We start from the raw sequence: 24,415 nt of genomic DNA on the forward strand, positions 1-24,415 counted from the left end.
CCCACCCCCACCTCACCCCCACCTCACCCCACCTCCCCATCTCACCCACCTCACCCACCTCACCCACCTCACCCACCTCACCCACCTCACCCACCTTACCTGCGGTGGACACCCAGCACCACAGAACCAGGAGCGGCCACAGAAAGTCACGCGGGGAGCCTGCGGACGCCGCCGACACCGGGACAGCCATGCCTGCGGGGGACCAGCGCGCCCGGCCCGGGTCCGCCTGGAGCCGTCGCCGAGTTTCCGTCTGGAAAGGGGAGTCCTGGGTCGGAAAGCGCAGTCCGCAAAACCGCCTCTTGGGGCCGTCACTTGCTTGGTGCTAGATGGCCTCTCTGCGCCTTCTCACCCTCCTGCCCCTTCTTCAGCCCGATTTACCCTGAGATGACTGGTCGTGCCACTGGCCCGGGCAGCCTCGGTTCTCAGCCCCGGAACCTTGCGCGTCCCCGCGAGTGATCCTGCTCCACCAGCAGCCTCAAGGAGTCAGCCTCCAATTGCCCGGGCCCCCGCTCTTCCAGAACCTTCACGGAGTGCTGGAGGCAGAAGGGGCAGCAGCGGCAGCGGCGCCTCCCAGTCAGGACTCCTCGCGAACTTCAGGGAGAGAAGCCGGGAGTCGCCTTGAACCTGAAGCGCCGCCCCGTCCCCTTCCGCCTCCAATCACTCCGATGAGGGTGCGGGAGAGGATCTGGGTGATGCCCAGCAAACCTCTCCACTGGGCAGGGACTTGTGACCGGGTAGCCCTGGCTGCCGTGAAGTTAGGGACGGTAAATAGATTTTGTCTAAAATACAAACCGCAAAGGAACTGTCTGAGGTCAGGTTTCACATCGCACATAACAAAGTTCTGCAGGAAAATTGCAAAACTACTAGGCTCCCAGTGATGGCGAACCTTTTGAGCTCGGCGTGTCAGCATTTTGAAAAACCCTCACTTAACTCTGGTGCCGTGTCACATAGAAATTTTTTGATATTTGCAACCATAGTAAAACAAAGATTTATATTTTTGATATTTATTTTCTATATTTAAATGCCATTTAACAAAGAAAAATCAATCAAAAAAATGAGTTCTCCGCCGTCCAGCGGTGGCGCGCTCCCCGCCCTGGTTCCTCAGCACCCTGGCCGGCTGGAGCCCACCCAGAAAGGCCTTTTCCCCTGCCGTTTTCACCAAGGCAGGCAGGTTTTGTAGACATAACAAGTGCCCTAGCCAGTTTAGCTCAGTGTATAGAGCGTCAGCCTGTGGACCTAAGGGTTCAGGGTTCAATTCCAATCAAGGGCACCCGCTGGGTTGTGGGCTTGATTCCCAGTAGTGGATGTGCAGGAGGTAGCTGATCAATGATTCTCTCTCCTCATTGATGTTCCTCTCTCTCCCTTCCTCTCTGAAATCAATAAAAATGTTTTTCTTAAAAGGACTACAAAATCATTACAGAGACATTTACACTCCCCTCACCCCAAATATGTAAAAAAGGCAATATAGAGATATGTCAAGCAGTTAATAAAACCAGAATGTTGTTTTTCTGGATTTTGAAATATCTGTGCTAATTGTCAAGTTATAAAATTTGTAATTTGTGATTTCTGTTATTCTAAATAAATATTCACATATGTAAAATATACTAGGTGTACCAGTTAATAATGCGGATTTTTTTCAATACATGGAATTACACATATGTTGATATAAATGCGATTTGATACGTATGCTATTTTGTTGTATTGACAGCAAGCTTCAAAACTTCATATGTCAAATTTGCTGAAGTTGTTAACATCATAGATATTTTCACACTTAAAATTGTTGAATTCCGTGCCAAAAAAAATAGAGCATTTGTGGGAAGTTTTAATTCGTTACTTTATTTTGAAAAAAAAAGTTATTGTATATATCAGGAAGCTTAGGCCGAACATGCTCCATCTCAAGATACTTGTGAATGCTGGTTTAAACGCTTTAAAAGTGATAATTTCAATGTGAAAGACAAAGAACGTCCAGATCAACCAAAAATGTTTGAGAACCAACAATTACAAGTATTATTGGATGAAGATGCGTGTCCAACTCAAAAACAACTTGCAGAAAGACTAAACATTGCTCAGCAAACAGTTTCTGATCATTTACAAGCAATGGGAAAGATTTTAAAGGAAGGAAAATGGGTGCCACATCAACTGAACAAAAGACAAATGGAAAACTGAAAAGTCATCAGTAAAATGTTGCTTCAATGACATGAAAGAAAGTCTTTTCTGCATCAAATTATGACTGGCAATGAAAAGTGGATTTGTTTTAAGAATCCCAAATGCACAAAATCATGGGTTGATCCAGGTCAACCACCAACATCGACTACAAGGCCAAATCCCTTCAGAAAGAAGACAATGCTCTGCGTTTGGTGGGATCAGGAAGGTGTGGTGTACTATGAGCTTCTAAAAACATGTGAAACCATTAATACTGATGGCTACTGACAACAAATAATCTATTTGAACCATGCTTTGATAGTGAAATGACCAGAATGCACCAGAAGACACAGATAAGTAATTTTGCTTCATGATAATGCACCATCATACACTTCAAAACCAGTTAAAGACACGTTAAGAGATCTTGCCTGGGAAGTATTAACCCACCCGTTGTATTTACCAGAACTTGTTCCTTCAGATTACCACTTGTTTCGATAGATGGCACATGCATTTTCTGAGCAGCACTTCAAAATGTACGAAGAAGTGAAAAATTGGGTCTCTGAATGGTTTGCCACAAAACAAGAAAAGTTCTATTGAGACAGTATCCACAAATTACCTGAAAGATGGGAGAAATGCGTAGCTAGACATTACTTTGAATAAAGCAGTTTTGATGTTTCTCTTGAAATTATCGTGTTTTCTTTGATTACAAAATCCCCCATTGTTAACTGGTACATCTAATATATATATAACTAGAAACTAGCATTGTTGTTCTTAACTGTGGTGACAATTATCTTATTGCTGAATTGTACAGGATACGTTTGGCAACTTTTTATACTATCAATTAACACAAATGGACATTTAGACAACTATATAAAAGGTTTGGGCTAACTCAGTATTTCAAAAATCTCAAAACTTCATTATAATTATTTAAATGTAATTTCTTATAGATGCTAAAATAGGAAAGTCTCCAAACATGCCTAATGTCAATATAATAGACAACAAAAAAATTGCTAACCAATCACTACTAAAAGCTTTACAGTTGTATGTACAAGTATACAATTCAACTCAAACACCAGTAAAACATTATAATATTAATTCCAATTCTCTATCAGACTTCCTGTGATAAAGCACAAAAGTTAAATGTAGAAACTACTAGCATCTGGGTCTCTGTCAATTTTTCAGGAAGGCTATTTCAAAGTGGCCTAAATTAGCCAGAATATAATGTGAATTATTATCACAATGCCACATAACATTAACATATATTGATAACTTAGTAGTTTTAATTCCGTTCTATGGAATAAGCCTATTTTGGAGACTTGGCACAATATTGCCAATAAATTAAACAAAAAGCTCAAGGCCAGGTATATAACTAAAAAGTCTTTCCTATATATTACAAAACCATCAACTTCAATTATAAATGGCTTCTACTAATTACTACCACTCAAAATTCACACAAAGTAAAGTGAAAGAGGTAGCAGAAAGTTCTGGCACATTCACACTGCAGAGACAATGATAGAATTTAGCCAGCAAAAATTCAAATAGGCATATAGGTAAACATTCGAATGCAAACTTTCATGAGTAAGACACAAAAAATGATTCATTTGATACTTTTATGTACAGCTTGTATATAATTCAAAACAAGTAAAACTGAAAATTTCCTATGTAAAAGCCACAATAAAGTCAAATAAAATATCAAATACTAGTCTTACAAACTGGTCTGGGAATTTCTGAGCCTCTGACTTTCAAGGCATAACACCCATTCTCCACTTTGGCCAGGCTCTGTCTCAAGGCGAATAGCTTCTTCGAAACCTCGTAAGGTCCAGTATTGCCAATGAATGAAAACCCAGCATAAACCTGGCGTAAGAACTGGCTCACTTCAAAGGGGGTGTCAATGTCCCCATTGCCCACACTGTTCATACACATCGGCATCAACTCACCAGTTAGATCAGCCACTCCCAGGAGGTAATCAACAGGGGTGATTTTCAGTCTCCAAGTACCAAACTCTTTATCATGAGCACTGAGCATCGGAAGAGGGCTTCTATCCTCCAGTCTCAGATGATGAGTTGTCCCTCCTCTTGTTTTGGGATTAACTCTTCCAAATGACCTTGACCTCTCCTCCCACCTCTTCCATGACCTTGCTTCATAGGGGTATGTCCTTGGGCAAGTTATTTCATCTCTCTAAACCTCAGTTTCCTCATGGTCTTATTTTCTTTCCCATTGTCTTCTGTTGTAAATACCAGTTGTTTATTAATTTCATCCATACTGATAAGTGATCGTGTTTTAATAAAGTGTTGAAAGGGACGGCCTCCACATATTCCCGAAGTCTGTGATAAGTCCTGTGGCAATGGCTCTATGGAATTAATGCATCTCTTCTCTGAAGAGCTCCTGGGCCATCTGCAGTATCTTTTGTCTGACACCATCTAATTTAATTTCTGACTCAGTCAATATTTCCTCCATATCAGGAGCACTTGTAATCCTATAGAGAGGAAAATTATCATTTACTTTGTACAGTTACATCCCGACTAAGTTTCACAAGTCTCTCATATTTGTCATGTCTTGCATCAAGTTCTTGCTGAAATGTTTTGAAGGCCACTATCACGGGTAACAATGCATTAATATCCTACCTTTCTCTCCTCTGGTTGTGGGGAAAATTGTCATGCTTCCTTTTCCTGAACCCTCCCAATCCTTCTTTGTTGCTCATGTCGTCACAGCCTACAGTGAGTTGTGTAGAGACAGAGGGTCTTGACCTGGTGGAGTGCATGAGTCGGGGGAGGGGGAGAATGAGCCAGCCAGGGCCCTTTGACAAGTCAAAAGAGCTGAGCTGGAAGCTGCTTCCGGCTTGCGCATCGCCTTCTTGAGTCCAGGTGATTTTGAGAGTATTTTTATTAACGCTGGGGACAGTGGAACAAAGGAAGGACTCAGGGTAGTAGAAGCAACAGGAGAGAGCCTAGGCAGTGCTCTGCTTTGACTCTCTGGAAAGATTATAGGAAAGAAGTGAGCCAACGTGGGACTGCTTAGCTCACTGGAGAGTCAGAGAAAAGGGGCCTTGGATACAGGATCAGGGGGTCAGGCTGGAAGGAGCTGCTGCTGCCTGCTGCTCCCCTGGTTGCAAGTCTCTGTGGGGACCCACAGAGTTTAGGAGAAAGAAAGGCCCTGAGACTATGAACCTGAAAAGTTATTGCTTTGTAAACAATCCATTCTTTCAATATTGTCAAATTTGTCTTTTTGCCCAGAAAATTTATAACAAATATTACATATTGTTCTGACTTTACATTTAATATAATTAAAAAGGAACCTATACAAATGACCTTAGCAACAATATTTCAACAAATATTGCACTGAAAGAAGTTTCACAACACATAGTTGATAAACAAATTAAAATATAATGAAATTAAAGAAAGTCTCTGTGTCTTTCTGATTATCAATTAAAATCCAATTATTTCCTTATAGTTTAAAAAACAGTCCAACTATCTAAATAAGCCAAGAAAAATTAAGTACACATAAGACTAATAAAATTTCTTTCCAAAATTTAAAATTAACAGAATATTTTGGGCCACATATTTATAAAAGGTTAAATCTTTAATTCAACATTTAAATAGAAAATTTTTTTAAATGCCCCCCAAATAAAATCCTAACTCTAAAATAGGATGTATAAATCATCAATACTAAACAGATTTTATAGCCATAATAAATATTGATAAAATATAGATAAGTAGCACTGGTTTCCTTCATGAAAAGGAAAACCAATAATTTTAAAAAGGTGTTTTTCATGTCTAGATTCCAGAAGACATGTTTTTCAGAAGACATGAAATAACTAATGGTTTTTCCTCCAGACCTATTTTAGGCACAAGCTTACATATAAACATACATGTGTTCATTCAAAAAATGTGATATTTCAATTAGAGTCCCAGTTAATTGGTACATAGACAGATACTTTGAAAGTCACGAGGCCTTATTATGACCTTCATGTATGCTGATGGATGCTGGACTAACTGCTTCAGAGAAAGAAACACCTTCACGGAAAAGGGGCTCCTTTGTCCACCTTGGCTACAATATTTCAGCCTCTAGTATTTCAGCTTCCATTCTGAGGCCCTGAAACTGGATAGAGAGGGGCAGATAGAACTATCCAGAAGTCACCAGAGCCATCACAAAAGAATGAAACAGTCCCTCTGGGCATTGACTGGCTTCTAAAGGTTGTCCTGAAAGCAAAATTCTTAGCCTCTATTTTATCTTTTATAGGAATGTTTTGGAAATTAATGCTGTTTTAATAAAGCCACATCTACATCTTAATTAGTAATACAACAGACTCTGTGTATGTATTTTCACTCTCTTCAATATTCATAGTATAGTTCCTTGAGATTCAAGGTTGATATTGGCCTAAACAAAACTAAATTTGCAGAAATGTTAGCTTTTTTAGAACTAATTGGACAAGCAACCAGTCACTCCTAGAGTGCTTTCTGAGCACTGTGGAGAGTGCTTTTAACCCTGAAGGAAACTTGTGACTCATGAGGAGAATCCCTGACTCCTCATTCCCTTCGACAGAATCTCTGATGGGTAGCCCTTGTCCAAGTCATTAGCTTTTTTATATCCTCCTTAAATAATAAAACTTTTAAAATGCATTGTGTGCACCAGCAGATATTTTCTATCTCTCAGTTGTTAACAAAGGGATTTTTTTTTTTTTTGAATAGACCAGGACATAAATTGAGCAATCTCTGAAGTAGCATCATTTATTGTTTCTTCCTTACTTTTGCCTGAATGATCTGAGTTTTAATTAAGTTCTTTCTTCTCTCTGTACTCCCCCATTTTCCTACTTCTGTAATGACTTTTCCATTGGTGTATTTCTCATGCACCTCCCTAATCACTGATGAAAGCTTTGAGGGAAGTAGAAAGTTATAGCACCATTGTCAGCTGTCTTAAAGTTTCACAGCCACCAGCTTCATGGAGCTTATTACCAGGCCCTTCAAATGACTTCTCCTCTGCCCTCGCAATCCTGAATTATCCATCCAGGACTGCTGGCTCCTAACCGCTCACCTGCCTGCCTGATCGCCCCTAACAGCCCTGCCCCTGCCAGCCTGATTGCGCCTAACTGCTTCTACCTTGGCCACGCCACAATGGCTTTCTCCAGAAGGATGTCCAGAATATGTCCCGTCTAATTAGCATATTAGCCTTTTATTAGTATAGATAATTTGCTGGAAACTAAGAGGTATGTCTACATTAATATGCATCCATTATTTATTCATGCTCATAAAAGCATTTTAAGAAATTTCTCTAAGTTCTCCTCCAATTACCTTTTGATTTAACCACAGTCCACCATCTAAAAAAGTTTATCCTGGGAAAACCTCTGTCTTATCACAATTTCTTGGCATAGATACAGTAATAAATAAAAAGATATTCCAGATCTTTTTTTGATGTTTTCTACAATTTTAACCACAAAGAGAGGAATTCTTCTCCATCCCTGACAAACTGTAGCATTACTCTGTTGAGTGATTTTTGTGGGGGTCTTTAAAGCTGAATATAAGCAAAACATGTCTAGATTGCTATACTTAATTTGGGGACCCATGATATAAGAAAAAAATCTGAAGTATATTTGGAGGAATATCCAATAATTAGTTATAAACTTGTAAAATGAAAACAAAATGTTTAAAAGGTATTAATGTTAAGAGAAACAATGTAAAATTATGAGGTGTTACAGTGGATTAGTTCACATGAAAAGTTGAAACATGCATTCCTGTACTACAGAGGTAGGAAAGTTAAACACTATTATTTCCCAGCCTCCCTTGCAGCTAGGATTCCAGGTATGATTGGTCCAACAATCAGATGCACTCACTTGAGACTTTCACTTGGAGCCGAGTTGTCCCACACAAAGCGTGTCAGCAGTGGTGTGATTCTGGAGCTGGCAACTGTTCATGTCTTTCTAATCCAGCAGGCAGCTTCCCAAAGTGGCAGGCAGCTTCTTGATTATTCCAAAAGCAGCAGCTTCTTTGGCAGCCCTCTCTTGTGATGTAGTTCCTAGAAGCTCAGCCTAGGTTCTGTTTCTTCAGCCCTCTCAAAAATTCTGTGAGCTATCTATTTCCCATAATCAATCCCATTCGGTTTAGTAGCTAAAGAAGATTCTATGACCTACAGCCATGAATCTTGACCTATACAGAATCTGATGGCTAGAAGTAAGGTGCAGCAAGCAAAAGGATCTTAAATATGAAGTGGGCTGAGTTGAGGAGGTAGGGCTTTAGGCCATGAGCCCTCATGCCAACTGAAGTAAGGGTATCAAAGAAAGTGTGGTAGAACTTCAGAATGCTAGCATGTGGGGTGCCTCTGCCTCTTTCAGCAAAATCCTACAAGACAAATACCACTCGGGCTAAGGTTTACAAGTTTACAGAGATGGAAAGGTATATATATAGCTTTGCTTAGGGAATTGTTCTGTCTAAAAAAAATATATTGACAAAAGTCCCAAATTTGGAGCCTTGAAGAATGAAAAAAGTCAACTACTGCCACACACCTTAAGTAAAGATTCTGAGAAAGCTGTTGAAATGTCCTTAACCTTTTTCAAGAATTTTCCCTTAAGAATTTTCTGCCAAGTAATGGGAGCCAACCTGAGAAAAAAGGTCAGATAAATACCATTGTGAACCCATCCAAGCCATTCATTTAAGACCCCAAGGGAAAGAAAGAACACAGAACCCAGCAAGTGAAGATGTGCTCTTTGACAAAACTATGCCTTGACAAGATCTTTCTTGTTACTCATAATAATTATTGAAGAAAACAGACCAGAAAATTACTAAGTTTTTAGGAAATTGACTTGTCAATCAAACAAACCCTAAATCAATAAAAACCCTAAACCTGGCCTGCTATAGCCTGTAACTATCTAAACAATCCCTGAGCCCCCGAGTGGTAGGACTATCCAGCCTCCAAGAAGTGTATCCTTTCTGATATGTACCTAGAGTAAAGGTCAACAAAGACTTCCCAGAGGGCAACACCAAGAGCCCCTGAGGACATTAGACAAGGGAGTTACTCCCAGAAAGGTGACTCAGCAGTTGCCTGATGGGAAAACCAAGGAATATATTTATGGACAGAGCAGAGAGACCTTGCTATGGATCAGCAACTGCTAGTTTCCCATTTACCCCTATTTCAAAAAGATTGATTTTATGTAGTTATCCTGCACCTATCCCACCTTTATGCATATGGTGCCCATGGGGCAGACACCTTGACTTTTAGTTTCTGGGTGGCCAGAGATATCATGGTCTTTGAGCAATATGCAATAATGGGTGGGATTTTGATGGTTTCCTTTTGAGGTGGGTGTTTTCTATGTTTAGAAGAGTGTACATAGATATTTAGGTAGCCAGCAAGGCTGTCTGGATTAAAATTAAAAGTTGCTTATCAGCCCGGCCAGCATGGCTCAGTAGTTGAGCATCGACCTTTGAACCAAGAGGTCAATGTTCCATTCCCTTTTGGGCACATGCCCGGGTTGCGGGCTCAATCCCAGTGGGGGACATGCAAGAGGCAATCAATGATTCACTTTCAGCATTGATGTTTCTATCTCTCTACCTATCCCTTCTTCTCTGAAATCAATAAAAATATATTTATTTTTTAAAAGTTGCCTAAGAAACGTTACCTCTTCCCACCTTCCTTAATTAAACATTTGTTTGTTTTGGTTAATCATCACCCAAGGATAGTTTTTCATTGATGTTTAGGGAGAGAGGGAAAGACAGATGGAAACATCGATGTGAGAGAAAAACATCAATTGGTTGCCTCTTGCAGGAGCCCTGACCAGGGCCCAGGCCATGAAGGAGCCTGCAACCGAGGGTCCTGCCCTTGACTGGAATTGAACCCAGGACCCTTTGGTCTACAGGCTGACACTCTATCCACTGAGCCAAACCAGCTAGGACAAGTATCCTAACATTTAGCTGGTCACATTGCCACAAAGATGTCTCAGTTTCCCTAGCAGCTAGATGGCCATGTAACTCAGTTTGGGCCAATGAAATGTAAGTTCAAATGTTGTGTGGTTCTCCAGGAAAACTGCTTCAAGGGAGCTGAGAAAGTTCCTCAAGTGGCAAAAGATCTTTTCTTGCCCTTCCCACCTGCCTCCAGAAGCAATTTTGGATGGTAAGGATGAATCAGCTTGAGGATAAAAGCAATGTACTGAGGATAGTAGAGCAGAAAGATAGGAACCTGGACACCACATGCCTACAGATTTATACAAAAAGGGAAAACTCCTATTTAGTTTAAACCACTGTTATCTTTGGTTTTTGGTTATATATAGCAAATCTGATCTGAAATAGATAGAGTATAAAGCAAAAGTATGAATGAAAAATGACCTCAAGTAGTAGCAAAAACTCTTCAGTAGAAGAATTTCTAGCAGTTAAGGGTTCTGAAAGTAGAAAGAAGTTACCAAGAAACAGGGAATACATGGTCTTCTCAAGAGAAGAACTGTGAGTATCAAAGAGACTTTTATTGTGAGGGGATGATAAGCACCCATAGAAGAATATCTATCTTCATGAGTAAGTGAGAGCAATTTATTTAAAAAGTAACAAACAGAGCTTTCTCACTTATATGGTTACTGAGATTTTCATTAAATTATGGCCTAAGGCTACTTGATTAAATCAGTAAAGAAGAACAAAGAAAAAAGAGGGGAGGTATGAAAGTGAGAGCAGATATTGAGGTTTACTTCCTAGTTCTGGTGGACTTCCATCTTTAAATATCGGTGTCAAAAAAAAAAGTGTTCTTATTTAAAAAGTATCTTCCTTTATTCCATTTATGTCTTAAAATATTTGAGTAGAGAAAAGGGAAGGGAAGTAAAAAGATGACACAGATGTTGATTTTTCAGTTTTCCTCCAAGTTCTGGTGGACTTCAGACTTCAAATGACTGTTCAAAGAAAAAATATATACTCTCATTTTAAAGGAATCTCCTTTCATACGTAATATTTATTTTTAAAATCACTTATATAATCATAGATTACAATTAAAAGCATATGTTTGACACAGATGAAATTCAGGATCTCAGAAACACACACAGTGGAACATTTATTATACTTCGAAAAGATACTATGGCCGATGCTGAAAACCTAAGTGAAATCTGGGTGTTTGACCTCTTGTCTTCACATTTTGGGCAATGATGCAGCATGCTGTCTTTTGGGGGAGGGGGGGTATTTGTATAGAGAATAAGGGCCTGCTACATAAATCTTCCATATAAGATGGATCAGACAAGCCAAGGTCTGCGCATCAATACTGCACAACCTTTAGTTCAGAACAGCTTAGAAAACTGAAAGATACATTTGAAAAGACCACGAACCCACATTGGGTTACCATAGCAGAACTTACTTCAGCTACTCTACTTGTTGGATCAGTAATAAAGACTTGGTTCAAGAACCAGCACAGCAGCCCTAGCTGGTTTGGTTCAGCGGATAGAGCATTGGACTGCGGACTGAAGGGTCCCAGGTTCGACTCTGGTCAAAGGCACATGCCCAGATTGCGGGCTCATCTCCAGTGCAGGGTGAGCAGGAGGCAGCCTATCTATGATTTTCTCCCATCATTGATGTTTCTATCACTCCCTCTCCCTTCCTCTCTGAAATCAATGAAATATATTTGGAAAAAACAAAACAAAACAGCAGAGCAAAAAGGAAGAAGCAGTAGCTACAAATTTGCTAAGTCTGGCACTAGAATCACAGAACCAAATAATTTCAGTGAAGGAGGCAGAAACCCCCTTACCCATTAGTTCACAAACACCATGAGTACCAGCATTGTGAATGCCTGTGACCAAAAACCACCTAAGACTTCTGGTATCGAGCACTCTGGTGGGGCTGATTCTGTGTTTCTCTGGCAGCGGTACAAGCGCTGGGACCTCCTAGTCCACAATCTTGCTTACATCATACTCTTAAATGTTTAAACCAGCGGTTCTCAACCTGTGGGTTGTGACCCCTTTGGGGGTAGAATGACCCTTTCACAGGGGTCGCCTAAGACCATCGGAAAACACATATATAATTACATATTGTTTTTGTGATTAATCACTATGCTTTAATTATGTTCAATTTGTAACAATGAAAATACATCCTGCATATCAGATATTTACATTACGATTCATAACAGTAGCAAAATTACAGTTATGAAGCAGCAACGAAAATAATTTTATGGTTGGGGGTCACCACAACATGAGGAACTGTATTAAAGGGTCGCGGCATTAGGAAGGTTGAGAACCATTGGTTTCAACAGACCAGTTATTTATCTTTTTCTTTTTTTTTTTTAATATATTTTATTGATTTTTGACAGAGAGGAAGGGAGAGAGATAGAGAGTTAGAAACATCGATCAGTTGCCTCCTGCACATCTCCTACTGGGGATGTGCCCGCAACCCAGGTACATGCCCTTGACCGGAATCGAACCTGGGACCTTTCAGTCCGAAGGCCGACGCCCTATCCACTGAGCCAAACCGGTTTCGGCATCTTTTTCTATAAGAAGAAATCCCTCTACCTTTTATCATTGCCTGAAAGGTCTAGTCTCTTAGTCTCCTGAGTCAAGGACAGTCATCGGTGCCTCTGGAGGAAGCAGAAGCCAACTAGTTTTCCTTGGTCCTAGCCTGTCCCAATTTAGCTGAGCACCATGAGAGCTCTCCAACTAAAGTCAATACGATATCAAATTCCTGTCCCAAAAGGACCATCTTTATTTCTTACACACACACACACACACACACACACACAACAAAACAAACAAACAAAATCAAAAAACGAAAAACAAACATTTAAGAGCATGATGTCAGCAAGACTGGTGGACTAGGAGGCCCCAGCACTTGTACCGCCGCCAGGAAAAACAATGATTAACTACTGCTTACTGATGAAAATAGCTCCGAGAGAGCTATGAAGTACATGCAGGAGGTACAGCAGCCCAGTGGAGCACAGAAATGAAAGATGGCCACATAGAAAAGCACAGGCAGCATTTGACCTTTGTCAACCCATCCCCCAGTCCCGCAGAGCTTGCTGCCAAAAGGGATGGGATGCCCTCAGCTGTGACCTCTCCCCTTTGGAGGAAAAGGAGAAGACCCCAGCAGCTTTCATCACCAAGGCCCCAAGCAGCCCTTGTGGCTGTCAGGGACACCTAAGCATTTTTTTAAATATATTTTTATTGATTCCGGCGAGGAAGGGAAAGGGAGAGAGAGATAAAAAACATCGATGAGAGAGTATCATTGATCAGCTGCCTCCTGCACAGGCCACACCAGAGATGAGCTCGCAACCCTGGCATGTGCCCTTGACCAGCATCAAACCCGGGACCTTTCAGTCCACAGGCCAAAGCTGTATCTGCTGAGCCAAACCCAACACCTAAACCTTCTGCCACCAAGGACTCCCTCAGTCGTTGCCTATGCTAATGTTCTGATGGAGCTGCCCAGAATCCATGCTACTCAGCCCCCCAAAGAAGGAGCCAATGCTGGGACCCCAACCACAGTGGGCCTGGCCCAGCATATGAACACCCACACCTTCGATGGTTAGACGTAAATAAAATGGACAACGATGGGGATTGAACAAAGGTTTAATACAGTGCTACCCAAGGTGGTGCATGCCAAAAGAACCCCCTATTGACTCCCCAGGATTAAAGAGCCCCAAACAAGTCTGCTTTATTTATCCTGGTTTGGAACATTTTGAAAGCCAAGATTCAAAGATTATAATGAGAAATCTGACTTGCAATTGCTTCGAGCAATGGTTAAGGAGATGAATCAAGCTGAAGGCTGACATAGCCCATGGACACAGCAATAGGGTAGTGAAGACCTCAAGGGGTGGGCAGGGGCTGGGAGGAAGAGGGGAAGGCGGGAAATGGGAGATATCTGTAATACTATCAACAATAAAAACTATTTTTTTTTTAAAAAAAGATGAAAGCTGACAAAAGGGCCCGTCAGAGTAGCTGGCGGCAGTGGCGGCTCTCGGAGCTGGGTTGTCAGTCAGTGAGCAGAGGGGGAAGATGGCTCGTCGGGACCCGTTTTGCTAGGAAGAAGGGAGGCAGGTGCTGCTACTGCCCAGGAAAAGGAAGAGACGACCCCTTCGCTGTCGCTTCGAACCAGAAGAGTGAAGTTCTGGGAGTGGAGGTCTGGGAGCCGCTCTGATTGAAGATTTAGAACAGATGTGGAAAGATGTTCACTTCAGAGAAAGGGGTTGTGGAGGAATGGTTGTCAGAGTTTAAGACACGACCAGAAGCATCTTTACCAAATTATGCCACAAATTTGAAAGATAAGAGTTCTTTAGTTTCATCTCTTTATAAAGTTATCCAGGAGCCACAAAGTGAGTTGCTAGAACCTGTCTGTCACCAGCTCTTTGAATTCTATCGCAGTGGAGAGGAGCAGTTACTTCGATTTACACTGCCGTTTCTTCCAGAACTGATTTGGTGCTACCTTGCCGTCTCAGCCAGCAGAAATGTGCACAGCAGAGGATGCATTGAAGCTCTTTTTCTAGGGGTTTACAATTTGGAAATAGTTGACAAACAGGGACATAGCAAAGTATTGAGTTTTACGATTCCATCTTTATCCAAGCCATCTGTATATCATGAACCTTCCAGCATTGGGTCCATGGCTCTGACTGAGAGTGCACTATCCCAGCATGGTTTGTCAAAAGTTGTATACAGTGGACCTCACCCCCAAAGGGAGATGCTGACAGCCCAGAACAGGTTTGAAGTGTTGACATTCCTTTTGTTGTGTTACAATGCTGCCTTAACCTATATGCCCAGTGTTTCTCTTCAATCATTGTGTCAGATTTGTTCAAGAATCTGTGTTTGTGGATATCCCAGACATGTAAGAAAATACAAAGGTGTAAGTAGCAGGATAACAGTTTCTTCAGAATTCATGGTGCAGATGTTAACAGGGATTTATTTTGCTTTTTATAATGGAGAATGGGATCTAGCTGAAAAAGCATTGGATGATATTATTTACAGAGCCCAGTTAGAATTATATCCAGAGCCATTGCTGGTTGCTAATGCAATAAAGGCTTCGTTGCCTCATGGTGCCATGAAATCTAGTAAGGAGGGTACAAGGTGTATTCAAGTTGAAATCACACCAACTTCCTCTAGAATATCAAGAAATGCAGTAACCAGCATGTCAATAAGCGGTCACCGGTGGAAAAGACATGAGCAACCTGACGGCAATAATGATGATACTGAATTGGGCATCCTCGTCATTCCTGAGATTAGTGTCACAAATGTGGCCGGAGAGAGAACCGGGAATGGGGAAAAAGGCAGAACACTAGGAGAGATTGATGCTCAGCATATACAGGGTGTGCAGGAAACAGCCACAGATCCTAGAACTGAAAGCAAAGGCTTGCCAGAGATCAGGAGGCAAAAATCTGTAAGAAAACTGATGGAGGATGGAATAAACTCACCTGGCAGAGTGCAGTTTTAGCACAGCACTTTATAGCTGCACTCCAAGGAAATACAGAATTAACAGATCAAGAAGAACTGATGGATATGTCTGAAGTTGACAAGGGATTTTATTCCAGGGCTGCATCTAGTACCAGCCAGTCAGGCTTATTAAACACTTGGAGTGCGGGAAACGAGTTAAGTCGGCTCGCGTGAATTGCGCGTACTCCGCGGGAGCCGTCTTTAACTCGGTTCATATAGATTTGCGGTGGAGTGCGGGAAACGTGTAAACTCGGGCCGATTGTAACTGCGTATTACCAAATATTTGTTTGTAATCCACCCTTTTGGTGGATGGAACAAAACCAAAAGACAGAGCCATCTTATATTTTGGCGGGAAATTCACCCGCACTCCAAGTGTAAACAATAGTCACAATTCTAGTATCAAGACAAGTGTAGGAAAGACTCAGAGAAGGTCAGGAGGAAACAAAACTGGAGGAAAAGAAAAAGAAACCACAGGGGAGTCATGCAAAGATCACTTTGCTCGAAAACAAACTCAGAGAGCCCAAAGTGAAAATCTAGAGCTTCTCTCTTTGAAGAGACTTACGTTAACAACCAGCCAGTCCCTGCCTAAACCTAACAGCCATGGTTTGGCTAAGACTGCTGCGACTGTATTTAGTAAATCCTTTGAGCAAGTCAGTGGTGTCACAGTCTCACATAACCCATCAGCTGTTGTTGGCTGTGGGACAGGGACAGATGCCAACAGGTTTTCCGCTTGTAGTCTCCAAGAAGAAAAGCTTATTTACGTTTCTGAAAGGACTGAACTTCCAATGAAGCACCAATCAGGTCAGCAGAGACCTCCTAGTAGTAGCATTACATTGTCCACAGATTAATTTGTAAGAGTTTTCTCATGTGACCAATGAGTCTGGAATTATGGCTTTGCTTCTTTATGAAAGTGCCAGGGTCTTTCATCCCTGCTCCTGACAGAGCCCCAATGTCTTAAGTTCTGAAGGCTTTATGAAGGGAATAATGTCTAGGTTGCAGTAAAGTTGAAATATGGTTTTGTTATTTCTTGGCTGTGTGTTTTTTTTCTCCTGTTTGTTTCTGTTGCCCTAAGATTGTCACTATGACAATACATTTTGGCAGGTGGTCTGATCAGATTGGTTACGTCTCATGTGAGGATGTGAGTTGTTTTCCCCCCTAATAACTCCTATTTTGGTAGATGTAAGTTTGGCCTTCAGAACAAAAGGAAATCTCCATGCATGGGAACTTTTTTTAAAGGATGAAACAGAGGTGCAACTCCGGGAATTCTACATCTGGTTGTTCAGCAAGTCAGTTTGGAAAAACGAGCATGTGAAAAAACAAAAATGATGTGAAAAGTGCCTGATAAGAATGTTAAAAAGTAAAAAAAAAAAAAGAAAGAAAGCTGACAAAAGGACCAGAGGGTCCCTTGACTCAACCACTCATTGGGGATTCAAAGTCTTTACACCAGAGTGGGTAAAACGGTCAGGAGGTAGAGAAGAGAAATTTCTGGACTCACTGACCTGGGAGCTCCACAAACTGTGGTACCAAAATCCACTGGAGAAGCGCTGGTGTGGACAACAATTAGATTGAGAGAACATGAAGGTTGTTCTCCCAAGGGAAGGATCGATGGGATGATGAGCCTCGGAATGTTTAGACAGGCTTATGCAAATAACTTGTGTCATCTTACCTGAATGTCTTATGGGCATGGATACTCTGGCTGGGCAATGCTTACCCTACCACATGTTGTAAAACCAAAACTGTGTCAGAATGGAGGCTACAGTTAAGAAAAAAATTAAAATTAAAAACATGTTCTCTGATAATATCAATAAATGATTAGAAAGAATGATAAATAATGTTCAAATAAATCACTTCACCATAAATATGCCTATCAAATTATATAGCTTTTGAAATATACAGATGCATAAAAACTTCATAGGCCTTCTGAAATGTAAGGTGCTGTAGTTACACAAATATATAGAAAATAGCAAAGATAGTAATAATTTGAAATCATACTTGCAATAAATGTGGATTTCAATTTATTTCCTTAATCAAACAAATAAGCAAACAAAATTATAAACATGGCTTGAACTTCGATTCTCCACCAGGTGCTAATGGAGAAATTTCTTGTTGTAATTTTTTTTGTTCCATCTGCTGTATGACCTGGGGAATGAAAAATAATGTTTTAAAAGGAAGTAGTTCTTGATTTTCTCTGATATGTGTGACCTTTAACAAATCACAACTAACTGAAAATTATTTTCCAAAATGAAACAGTCAAATTCTAAAATTTAGATTAATATTCAACAAAGCAGTTTTTAAAACACCAACATTTAAAATACTATAGCTAATAGTGCATTGAAACATTATTATAACACAGGCTTTTAGCAAAGGGCCTAAAATCCTTTTTAATGTCACAATCCTTTCACAAAATACCACCTGATGATATTCCAGCTTCTGAGCCTCTAGTTGTCATGCTGACGCTGTAGTTCTTCTTTTTGTTTCTGAAGTCCACCTGCTTTTTTCTTAAGTTCATTTTCTTGTAAGGAGATAAGATTTTCATATTCTTTCGGTTCTTCCTCTGTGAAAAACTGTTGCTGATCTAATGTCTAAAGTAAAAAAACGAAGAAAGAATAATCTTAGAAATGCAACCATAAGGTCTGATTCAGCTGTCAAATTGTGTAATTAGCAAAGTACAATAGAGTATAGTATTATACCTTTGGGATAAAAAAAGAAAAAGAATTAAGAAAAAATATATTTATGTACTCTGAATAAAAGGAACACCCAAAGACTAATAAGATTGTTTACCTACAGAACGAGAGAGAAACTGAGGGGAAAAGACGAAGGGAGTGAAGGCAAGGAAATCATACTCCTCTGAATACACATTTGGTACAGAATTGCTTTTCTGAAACATTCAATGTGTTACACACTCAAAAAACACACACAAATAACTAAAATCCACAAGGACAGAAAAATCCCGCAAATTGAATAGAAACAGAAACAAATAAATAATACTTTTATTTTAACTGAATAAAATAACTGACAGAAGGGAGAAGGGTAAAAAAGAACTAACCCAAGAAACTTCTGAACACAGTATCTGGACTACATGCACTCAAGTTAAAAACAACCCAAAACTCTAAACAAGTCTTAGTCTTGTTTTGCAGAGGCATGGATTAGCAATTCTAAAATGCTTTGAATATGCTAGGACTGAGCAAATAAGTGGAAAATTGTTGTGGAACAGAAACAAATAATACAACTGGGAGCCAGGTTTTGTATGAAATACAGAAAAAGAAAAAGATAAAATGTATTGGAATTGAAGGTGTTATATTAAAATTTAAGAGGATAGTGAACTCATGAGTTGTAATATATTTGACAGTGAAATATACACAATGAATATAAATGTGTGTAGTGTCTATATATGTGTGTGCAAGTATGTGTGTATATATGTATATATTCATAATATAAGTAAATAAATATGTATTTAAAAATTTTTAAAAATTCCCAGCTCTATTATCCAACCAGGATTTGCTTTAAAGCAAGGACAATTCCGTAGAAAGAAAGTCCTCAGAGAATGATGGGAACATACCAGAAGGCCACAAAAACCTGTTTGAGGAAACTCCCACTATCCAAGTATGGAAATAAATACAGGCAGTCCTTGGATTACGTCAGACTCGACGTACGTCATTTTGTGGTTACGTCACCATCTCCCATTCATTTATGAAGAAAAAAAAAAGTTCCGCCATTTCGACGTATGTACATATGTGCTTTATGTTTTTTATTACTTATTTACCACAAGTAAAGGTCAGGAATTGATGTCTTTCTTTTAAATTTTTTTTACTGTTTCACTTCATTACTGCTGTGTATGTGCTCCATGTAGTGACGTAGGTGCTTATGTAGGTGGATTAGGACTTATGGTGAAAGTCTCGTTACATCGCGCCGTAGGCATGGATCTCCGACATAACATGAGGACCTACTGTAATAGGAAGGATGCAGGCTTACTGAATGAAACAGGAATCCATGAGTATACAGTGAACAGGTAGAGAAGAGGAAAGGGTAGCTTTTCCTTACAATACAAAGGCAAAAAATAAATGATTAGAAAATCACCATTTGTCAACAGTCAAGTAACAACTGATGCTGACCAGAATCAGCAGAGGATGGAACTTGTAGATAAGTCTCAAAGTATATCCTTAAAAATACATTTTTAAAAACAAAAAACAGCCGGAACCGGTTTGGCTCAGTGGATGGAGCGTCGGCCTGCGGACTGTGGGGTCCCAGGTTCGATTCCGGTCAAGGGCATGTGCCTGGGTTGCGGGCACATCCCCGGTGGGAGATGTGCAGGAGGCAGCTGATCGATGTCTCTCTCATCGATGTTTCTAACTCTCTATCTCTCTCCCTTCCTCTCTGTAAAAAATCAATAAAATATATTTTAAAAAAAATAAAAATAAAAAAAATAAAAACAAAAAACAGATCACTCATTTTTTATTAGTGGAAATGTAAATTAGTGCAATTGTTTCAATATTCTTTACAAAGTATATCAATAGTTTTAAACATATTCTCTTGACCCTGATAATGCTACACTGGACAATCTACTTTATAAAATAGCCCTAAACACATTAAAAGCTGTATATGAAAATGTGTTGAAAGTAGCACTTTTTAAAATAACAATAAAAGACTGAAGATAACCTGAATGTCTAATCCTGAGAAAATAATTAAGCACTCATAGGTATGAAAATAATGCTTACAAATTGTATTTGGAAAGACTTATGATGTAGAATGATGTGGTTTTTTTTTTAAGCTGACTTAAGATTCTGGCAATATCATGGGTTTTAGAAGACTTTTTTTAGATTATAAAAGGTAAAGTTGTAGCCGAACCCGTTTGGCTCAGTGGATAGAGCGTCGGCCTGCGGACTCAAGGGTCCCAGGTTCGATTCCGGTCAAGGGCATGTACCTTGGTTGCGGGCACATCCCCACTTGGGGGGCGTGCAGGAGGCAGCTGGTCGATCTCTCTCATCGATGTTTCTAACTCTCTATCCCTCTCCCTTCTTCTCTGTAAAAAATCAATAAAATATTTTTAAAAAAAAGGTAAAGTTGTAACTTTACAGTGAAAACACCTGGTAGACTTCACCTTAACTAAATAATCTAAGTTAATATTGCCAGTTAAGGGAATAATCAGGACTAATAATGCCTCCTGATACTATGTCCTTAGTATCACTTCAGCTATATTCCTATCAAAAGTAGGAATCATAAGGGAACAGTCCCTCAAACTGATGGGTGGTCTACAAAATTGCTGGTCTATACTCTTTTGAAATATCAATGCCATGAGACACAATGACTCAGGAACTATTTCAGATTAACAGAGACTAGAAAGACATTACAACTAAATTCACTGCATTTTCTTGGGTTTTCTTTTGCTATAAAAGTCACTATTGGGAAAATTGACAAAAATCTCAATCAAGTCTACCTGATTAGAGGGGAAGGGAACCTTTTTGCTGCCAAGGGTCATTTGGATATTTATAACATCATTCTCAGGCCATACAAATTTTCAACTTAAAAATTAGCCTGCTGGAGAAACCAAGATGGCGGCATAGGTAAACACCTGAAATTGCTGCTTCCACAACCACTTCAAAAATACAACTAAAAGACAAAATGGACATCATCCAGAACCACAGGAAGGCTGGCTGAGTGGAAATCCTACAACTAGAAGGAAAGAGAAAAGCACACTGAGACTCAGAGGAGCTGCGGAAGTAAAGTGCAGAGGTACGGAGGCGCATGCGGAAAGGGCTGGCAACTGAGGATGCAGTTGTCTTTTTCAATCGGGAGGGAGACACAAGCTCCTGATGGCCCTGAACTCCAGTTCCAGGCGAGTCTCTGGGGACCCAGACTCATATGGGGAGAAACTGGACTGTCTGGCAGCAGGCAGAACTCTATGAGGCTTTCTCTCAGAGGTGCTTGCAGCGATTACCGCAAAACACTGAGACCCAGGACCGCTTAGGGCAGGTCTGAGGATCAGTCATAGATGTTTGCTCTGCCCTGTTGATTCCCTGAGACCCCGCCCCACCAAAGCTGAGCACAGGGGCTTTTGCATATGAATGACCTGGCCCTTTGCAATCTAAAATTACCTAACAAACTGCAGCTTGGTCAGAGAGACCCAGAACATCCAAAAGAAGGCCCAAGACCTCACAGCAGCTTGCATTGCTTCACAGCTGGGTCTCATCTGGGCACCTCAAAATCCCAAACAAAGAAGAGGAATCTGCAGATCTCTCTGTACCTCCTGTTGGGTAGCCTCAGGCAGTGGCAAAATTAGCACCTCCTTAGAGATCCAAGTGCCAGTGTACCCTGTGGTCAGAGTGGGACCATCCAGATTACAACTCCTCAGACCCATAAGGGACACATTCAGGGGGCAGACTCAGTGAGCACCAAAGCCCCACTGAAGCAAGTCTTGCCCCAGAAGGGTGTCTCCAGCAGAGAAGTTCTCCCACCATGAACACAGCTGATTCTTACAGCCAATTCGCCTAGAGGTCAATTCCTCCCAGTGATACCTACAACAATCAAGGCTTAACTACAACAACACTGTGCACAAAGCCCACAAAGGGGTGCACCAAGAGTGTCCACCTCAGGTAATTGGGGAGGCAGAGCCACTGGGCCCTATAGGACACCTAGCACACAAAGCCACTCTATCAACACATGGAAGCAGCCAAAATGCGAAGACAAAGAAACAGGTCACGAATGACAGAAATGAAGGAAAGTAAACTACTGGATATAGAGTTCAAAACCACACTTTTAAGGTTTTTCAAGAATTTTCTAGAAACCGCCAATAAATTTAGTGAGATCCTGGAGGATATGAAAAAAGACCAACTAGAAATTAAGCATACACTGACTGAAATAAAGAATAATATACAGAGATCCAACAGCAGACAAGAGGATCCCAAGAATCAAGTCAAAGATTTGAAATACGAAGAAGCAAAAAACATCCAACTGGAAAAGCAAAAAGCAAAAAGAATCCAAAAATATGAAGATAGTGTAAGGAGCCTCTGGGACAGCTTCAAGCGAACCAACATCGATATTATGGGGGTGCCAAAAGAAAAGAGAGAGCAAGATATTGAAAACCTATTTGAAGAAATAATGACAGAAAACTTCTCCTACCTGGTCAAAGAAATAGACTTACAAGTCCAGGAAGTGCAGAGAACCCCAAACAAAAGGAATCCAAAGAGGACCACACCAAGACACATCATAATTCAAATGCCAAGAGCAAAAGACAAAGAGAGAATCTTAAAAGCAGCAAGAGAAAGACAGTCAGTTACCTACAAGGGAGTACCCATACGACTGTCAACTGATTTCTCAACAGAAACTATGCAGGCCAGAAGGGAGTGGCAAGAAATATTCAAAGTGATGAATAGCAAGAACCTACAACCAAGATTACTTTATCCAGCAAAGCTATCATTCAGAATTGAAGGTCAGATAAAGAGCTTCACAGATAAGAAAAAGCTAAAGGAGTTCATCACCACCAAACTGGTATTATATGAAATGCTGAAAGGTATCCTTGAAGAAGAGGAAGAAGAAGAAAAACGTCAAGATAAAAATTATGAACAACAAATACATCTATCAACAAGTGAATCTAAAAATCAAGTGAATAAAAAATCTGATGAACAGAATAAATTGGTGAATATAATAGAATCAGGGGCATAGAAAGGGAGTGGACTGACAATTCTCAGAGGGAAAAGGGTGTGGGGGTGCGGGAAGAGACTGGACAAAAATCGTACACCTATGGATGAGGACAGTGCGGCCGGGCTGGGGGGAGGTAAGGAGGGAAGCTATGAGGGGAGGGGGAAGAGGAACAACTGCAATAATCTGAACAATAAAGATTTTTTTTAAAAAATTAGCCTGCTATCAAACATTTTATTAACTCACTACTAGTGCCTTGGAGGGCCAGACCAAAAGGTCTCTGGGCCGTATATAACCTCCAGGCCAGACATTCCCCACCCCTGGATTAGAGTATTGGGGGGGGGGTGTTGATAATGTTATTTGATTATATAAGATAAATCCTTTTTTGCAAGAAATACACATTTGAGTATTAAGGTTAAAGCAGTATCATGTGCAACTTACTCTCAAAAATAATTATATGTTATATATAGATACACATATACACAGAGTTAAAATAGAGGGAAAAAGAGAGTTAGAGAAGTAAATGTAAAATAAGAAATCTTGGCAGTTTTGAAATCCTGAGCCATCCCCCTCACCAACCTCAGGAAAGGCAGCTTCCGGATCAGAAGCCCTGTAGATTTCTGGTATCTGACGGATTTCTCCAAGTGCAATGGTCCAGGACCTGTAGTGATGGGGCTTCTTCACCCCACTGGTAGAGGGGGCACTTTTCCTGGCAGCTTTTAGTGGCCAGCTGTTTGCGTGCACTTTCCCAACTGTGATTTGCAAGCAGTCTGCTTGGTTTGGGCCATTTTCTTTCACTCCACGCAGAAGTTTTAGGCTGCTTCTTAATTCGTCGTCCTGCTCCTGCCGCCCAAGGTGACCCGCAGTCCAGGAGCTAAGTGCACGGATCGCCCCAACGAATAACGAAACCAGTTTTTTCTTCCTAAAACATTTTTAATGAGATGTATTAGCTATTGCACAGATTCTGCCTTGGAGTCCCCACCCCCCCCCCAAGAAAAAATGAGGGCAATTTAATATCTAGAACCATTGTAAGCCACATATCTACACTGATCTCTTAGACTTCTTTACCTTGAGCTGTTCTATTTGCTGTTTGGTAAGCACTTAGGGATAAATATGTTTGGAAAGCTGTCTTAGTTGGGAAACACCAATGAGGGCTACAGATTCCTGATTTAATGGTGAAATCTGGTTGAAAGCTATCCCTTTAAGCTGTTAACAAAATGTGAGCACCTCGGGGAAGGAATTCCCCTCTCTGAGCTGTGGTTCTATGTGTGAGAACAACAA

The 24,415-nt window shown here is 40.6% G+C and overlaps 2 protein-coding genes and 1 pseudogene across 4 annotated transcripts in view; 1 reads left to right on the forward strand and 2 right to left on the reverse strand.

Moving 5' to 3' along the window:
- Positions 1 to 24,415, reverse strand: part of LOC102433897 (natural cytotoxicity triggering receptor 3 ligand 1) — a 49,327-nt gene that overhangs the window by 16,749 nt on the left and 8,163 nt on the right. The window contains exons 4-6 of one of the 2 annotated variants that reach the window (XM_023758119.1): positions 23,714 to 24,056; positions 17,912 to 18,081; positions 17,492 to 17,638 (exon numbers count right to left, since the gene is read on the reverse strand). The exons of the other annotated variant lie outside the window; for it this stretch is intronic. Coding sequence (XP_023613887.1) covers positions 17,938 to 18,081; positions 23,714 to 24,056 — 487 coding nt within the window. The 3' untranslated portion in view covers positions 17,492 to 17,638; positions 17,912 to 17,937. Of the gene's footprint in view, positions 1 to 17,491; positions 17,639 to 17,911; positions 18,082 to 23,713; positions 24,057 to 24,415 lie in introns of those variants that run through there. 2 annotated transcript variants of the gene reach the window in all.
- On the reverse strand, positions 3,769 to 4,854 carry LOC111827041 (annotated as a pseudogene).
- Positions 13,988 to 16,525, forward strand: LOC102420786 (hyccin-like). 2 transcript variants are annotated; one of them, XM_006093825.3, is made up of 3 exons: positions 13,988 to 15,243; positions 15,528 to 15,654; positions 15,873 to 16,525. In XM_006093825.3, exons 1-3 carry the CDS (start codon positions 14,244 to 14,246, stop codon positions 16,345 to 16,347), a joined length of 1,602 nt encoding a protein of 533 aa, XP_006093887.1. In that variant the 5' UTR covers positions 13,988 to 14,243; the 3' UTR covers positions 16,348 to 16,525. The 2 variants fall into 2 exon arrangements, with proteins under 2 accessions (XP_006093887.1, XP_023613891.1); XM_023758123.1 differs by lacking the exon at positions 15,873 to 16,525 and having other exon boundaries at positions 13,991 to 14,773; positions 14,870 to 15,628.

The sequence above is a fragment of the Myotis lucifugus genome, unplaced genomic scaffold (genome assembly GCF_000147115.1).
Source record: "Myotis lucifugus unplaced genomic scaffold, Myoluc2.0 scaffold_124, whole genome shotgun sequence".
Taxonomy (NCBI): Eukaryota; Metazoa; Chordata; class Mammalia; order Chiroptera; family Vespertilionidae; genus Myotis; species Myotis lucifugus.

Bases quoted from the DNA above. Each gene is read 5' to 3' on its own strand.
- LOC102420786 (XM_006093825.3), top strand. From the start codon at position 14,244: ATGTTCACTTCAGAGAAAGGGGTTGTGGAGGAATGGTTGTCAGAGTTT. The intron at 15,244-15,527 runs GCAATAATGATG...CTGCACTCCAAG, and splicing joins AAGACATGAGCAACCTGACG to GAAATACAGAATTAACAGAT. The intron at 15,655-15,872 runs GTTAAGTCGGCT...CCGCACTCCAAG, and splicing joins ACTTGGAGTGCGGGAAACGA to TGTAAACAATAGTCACAATT.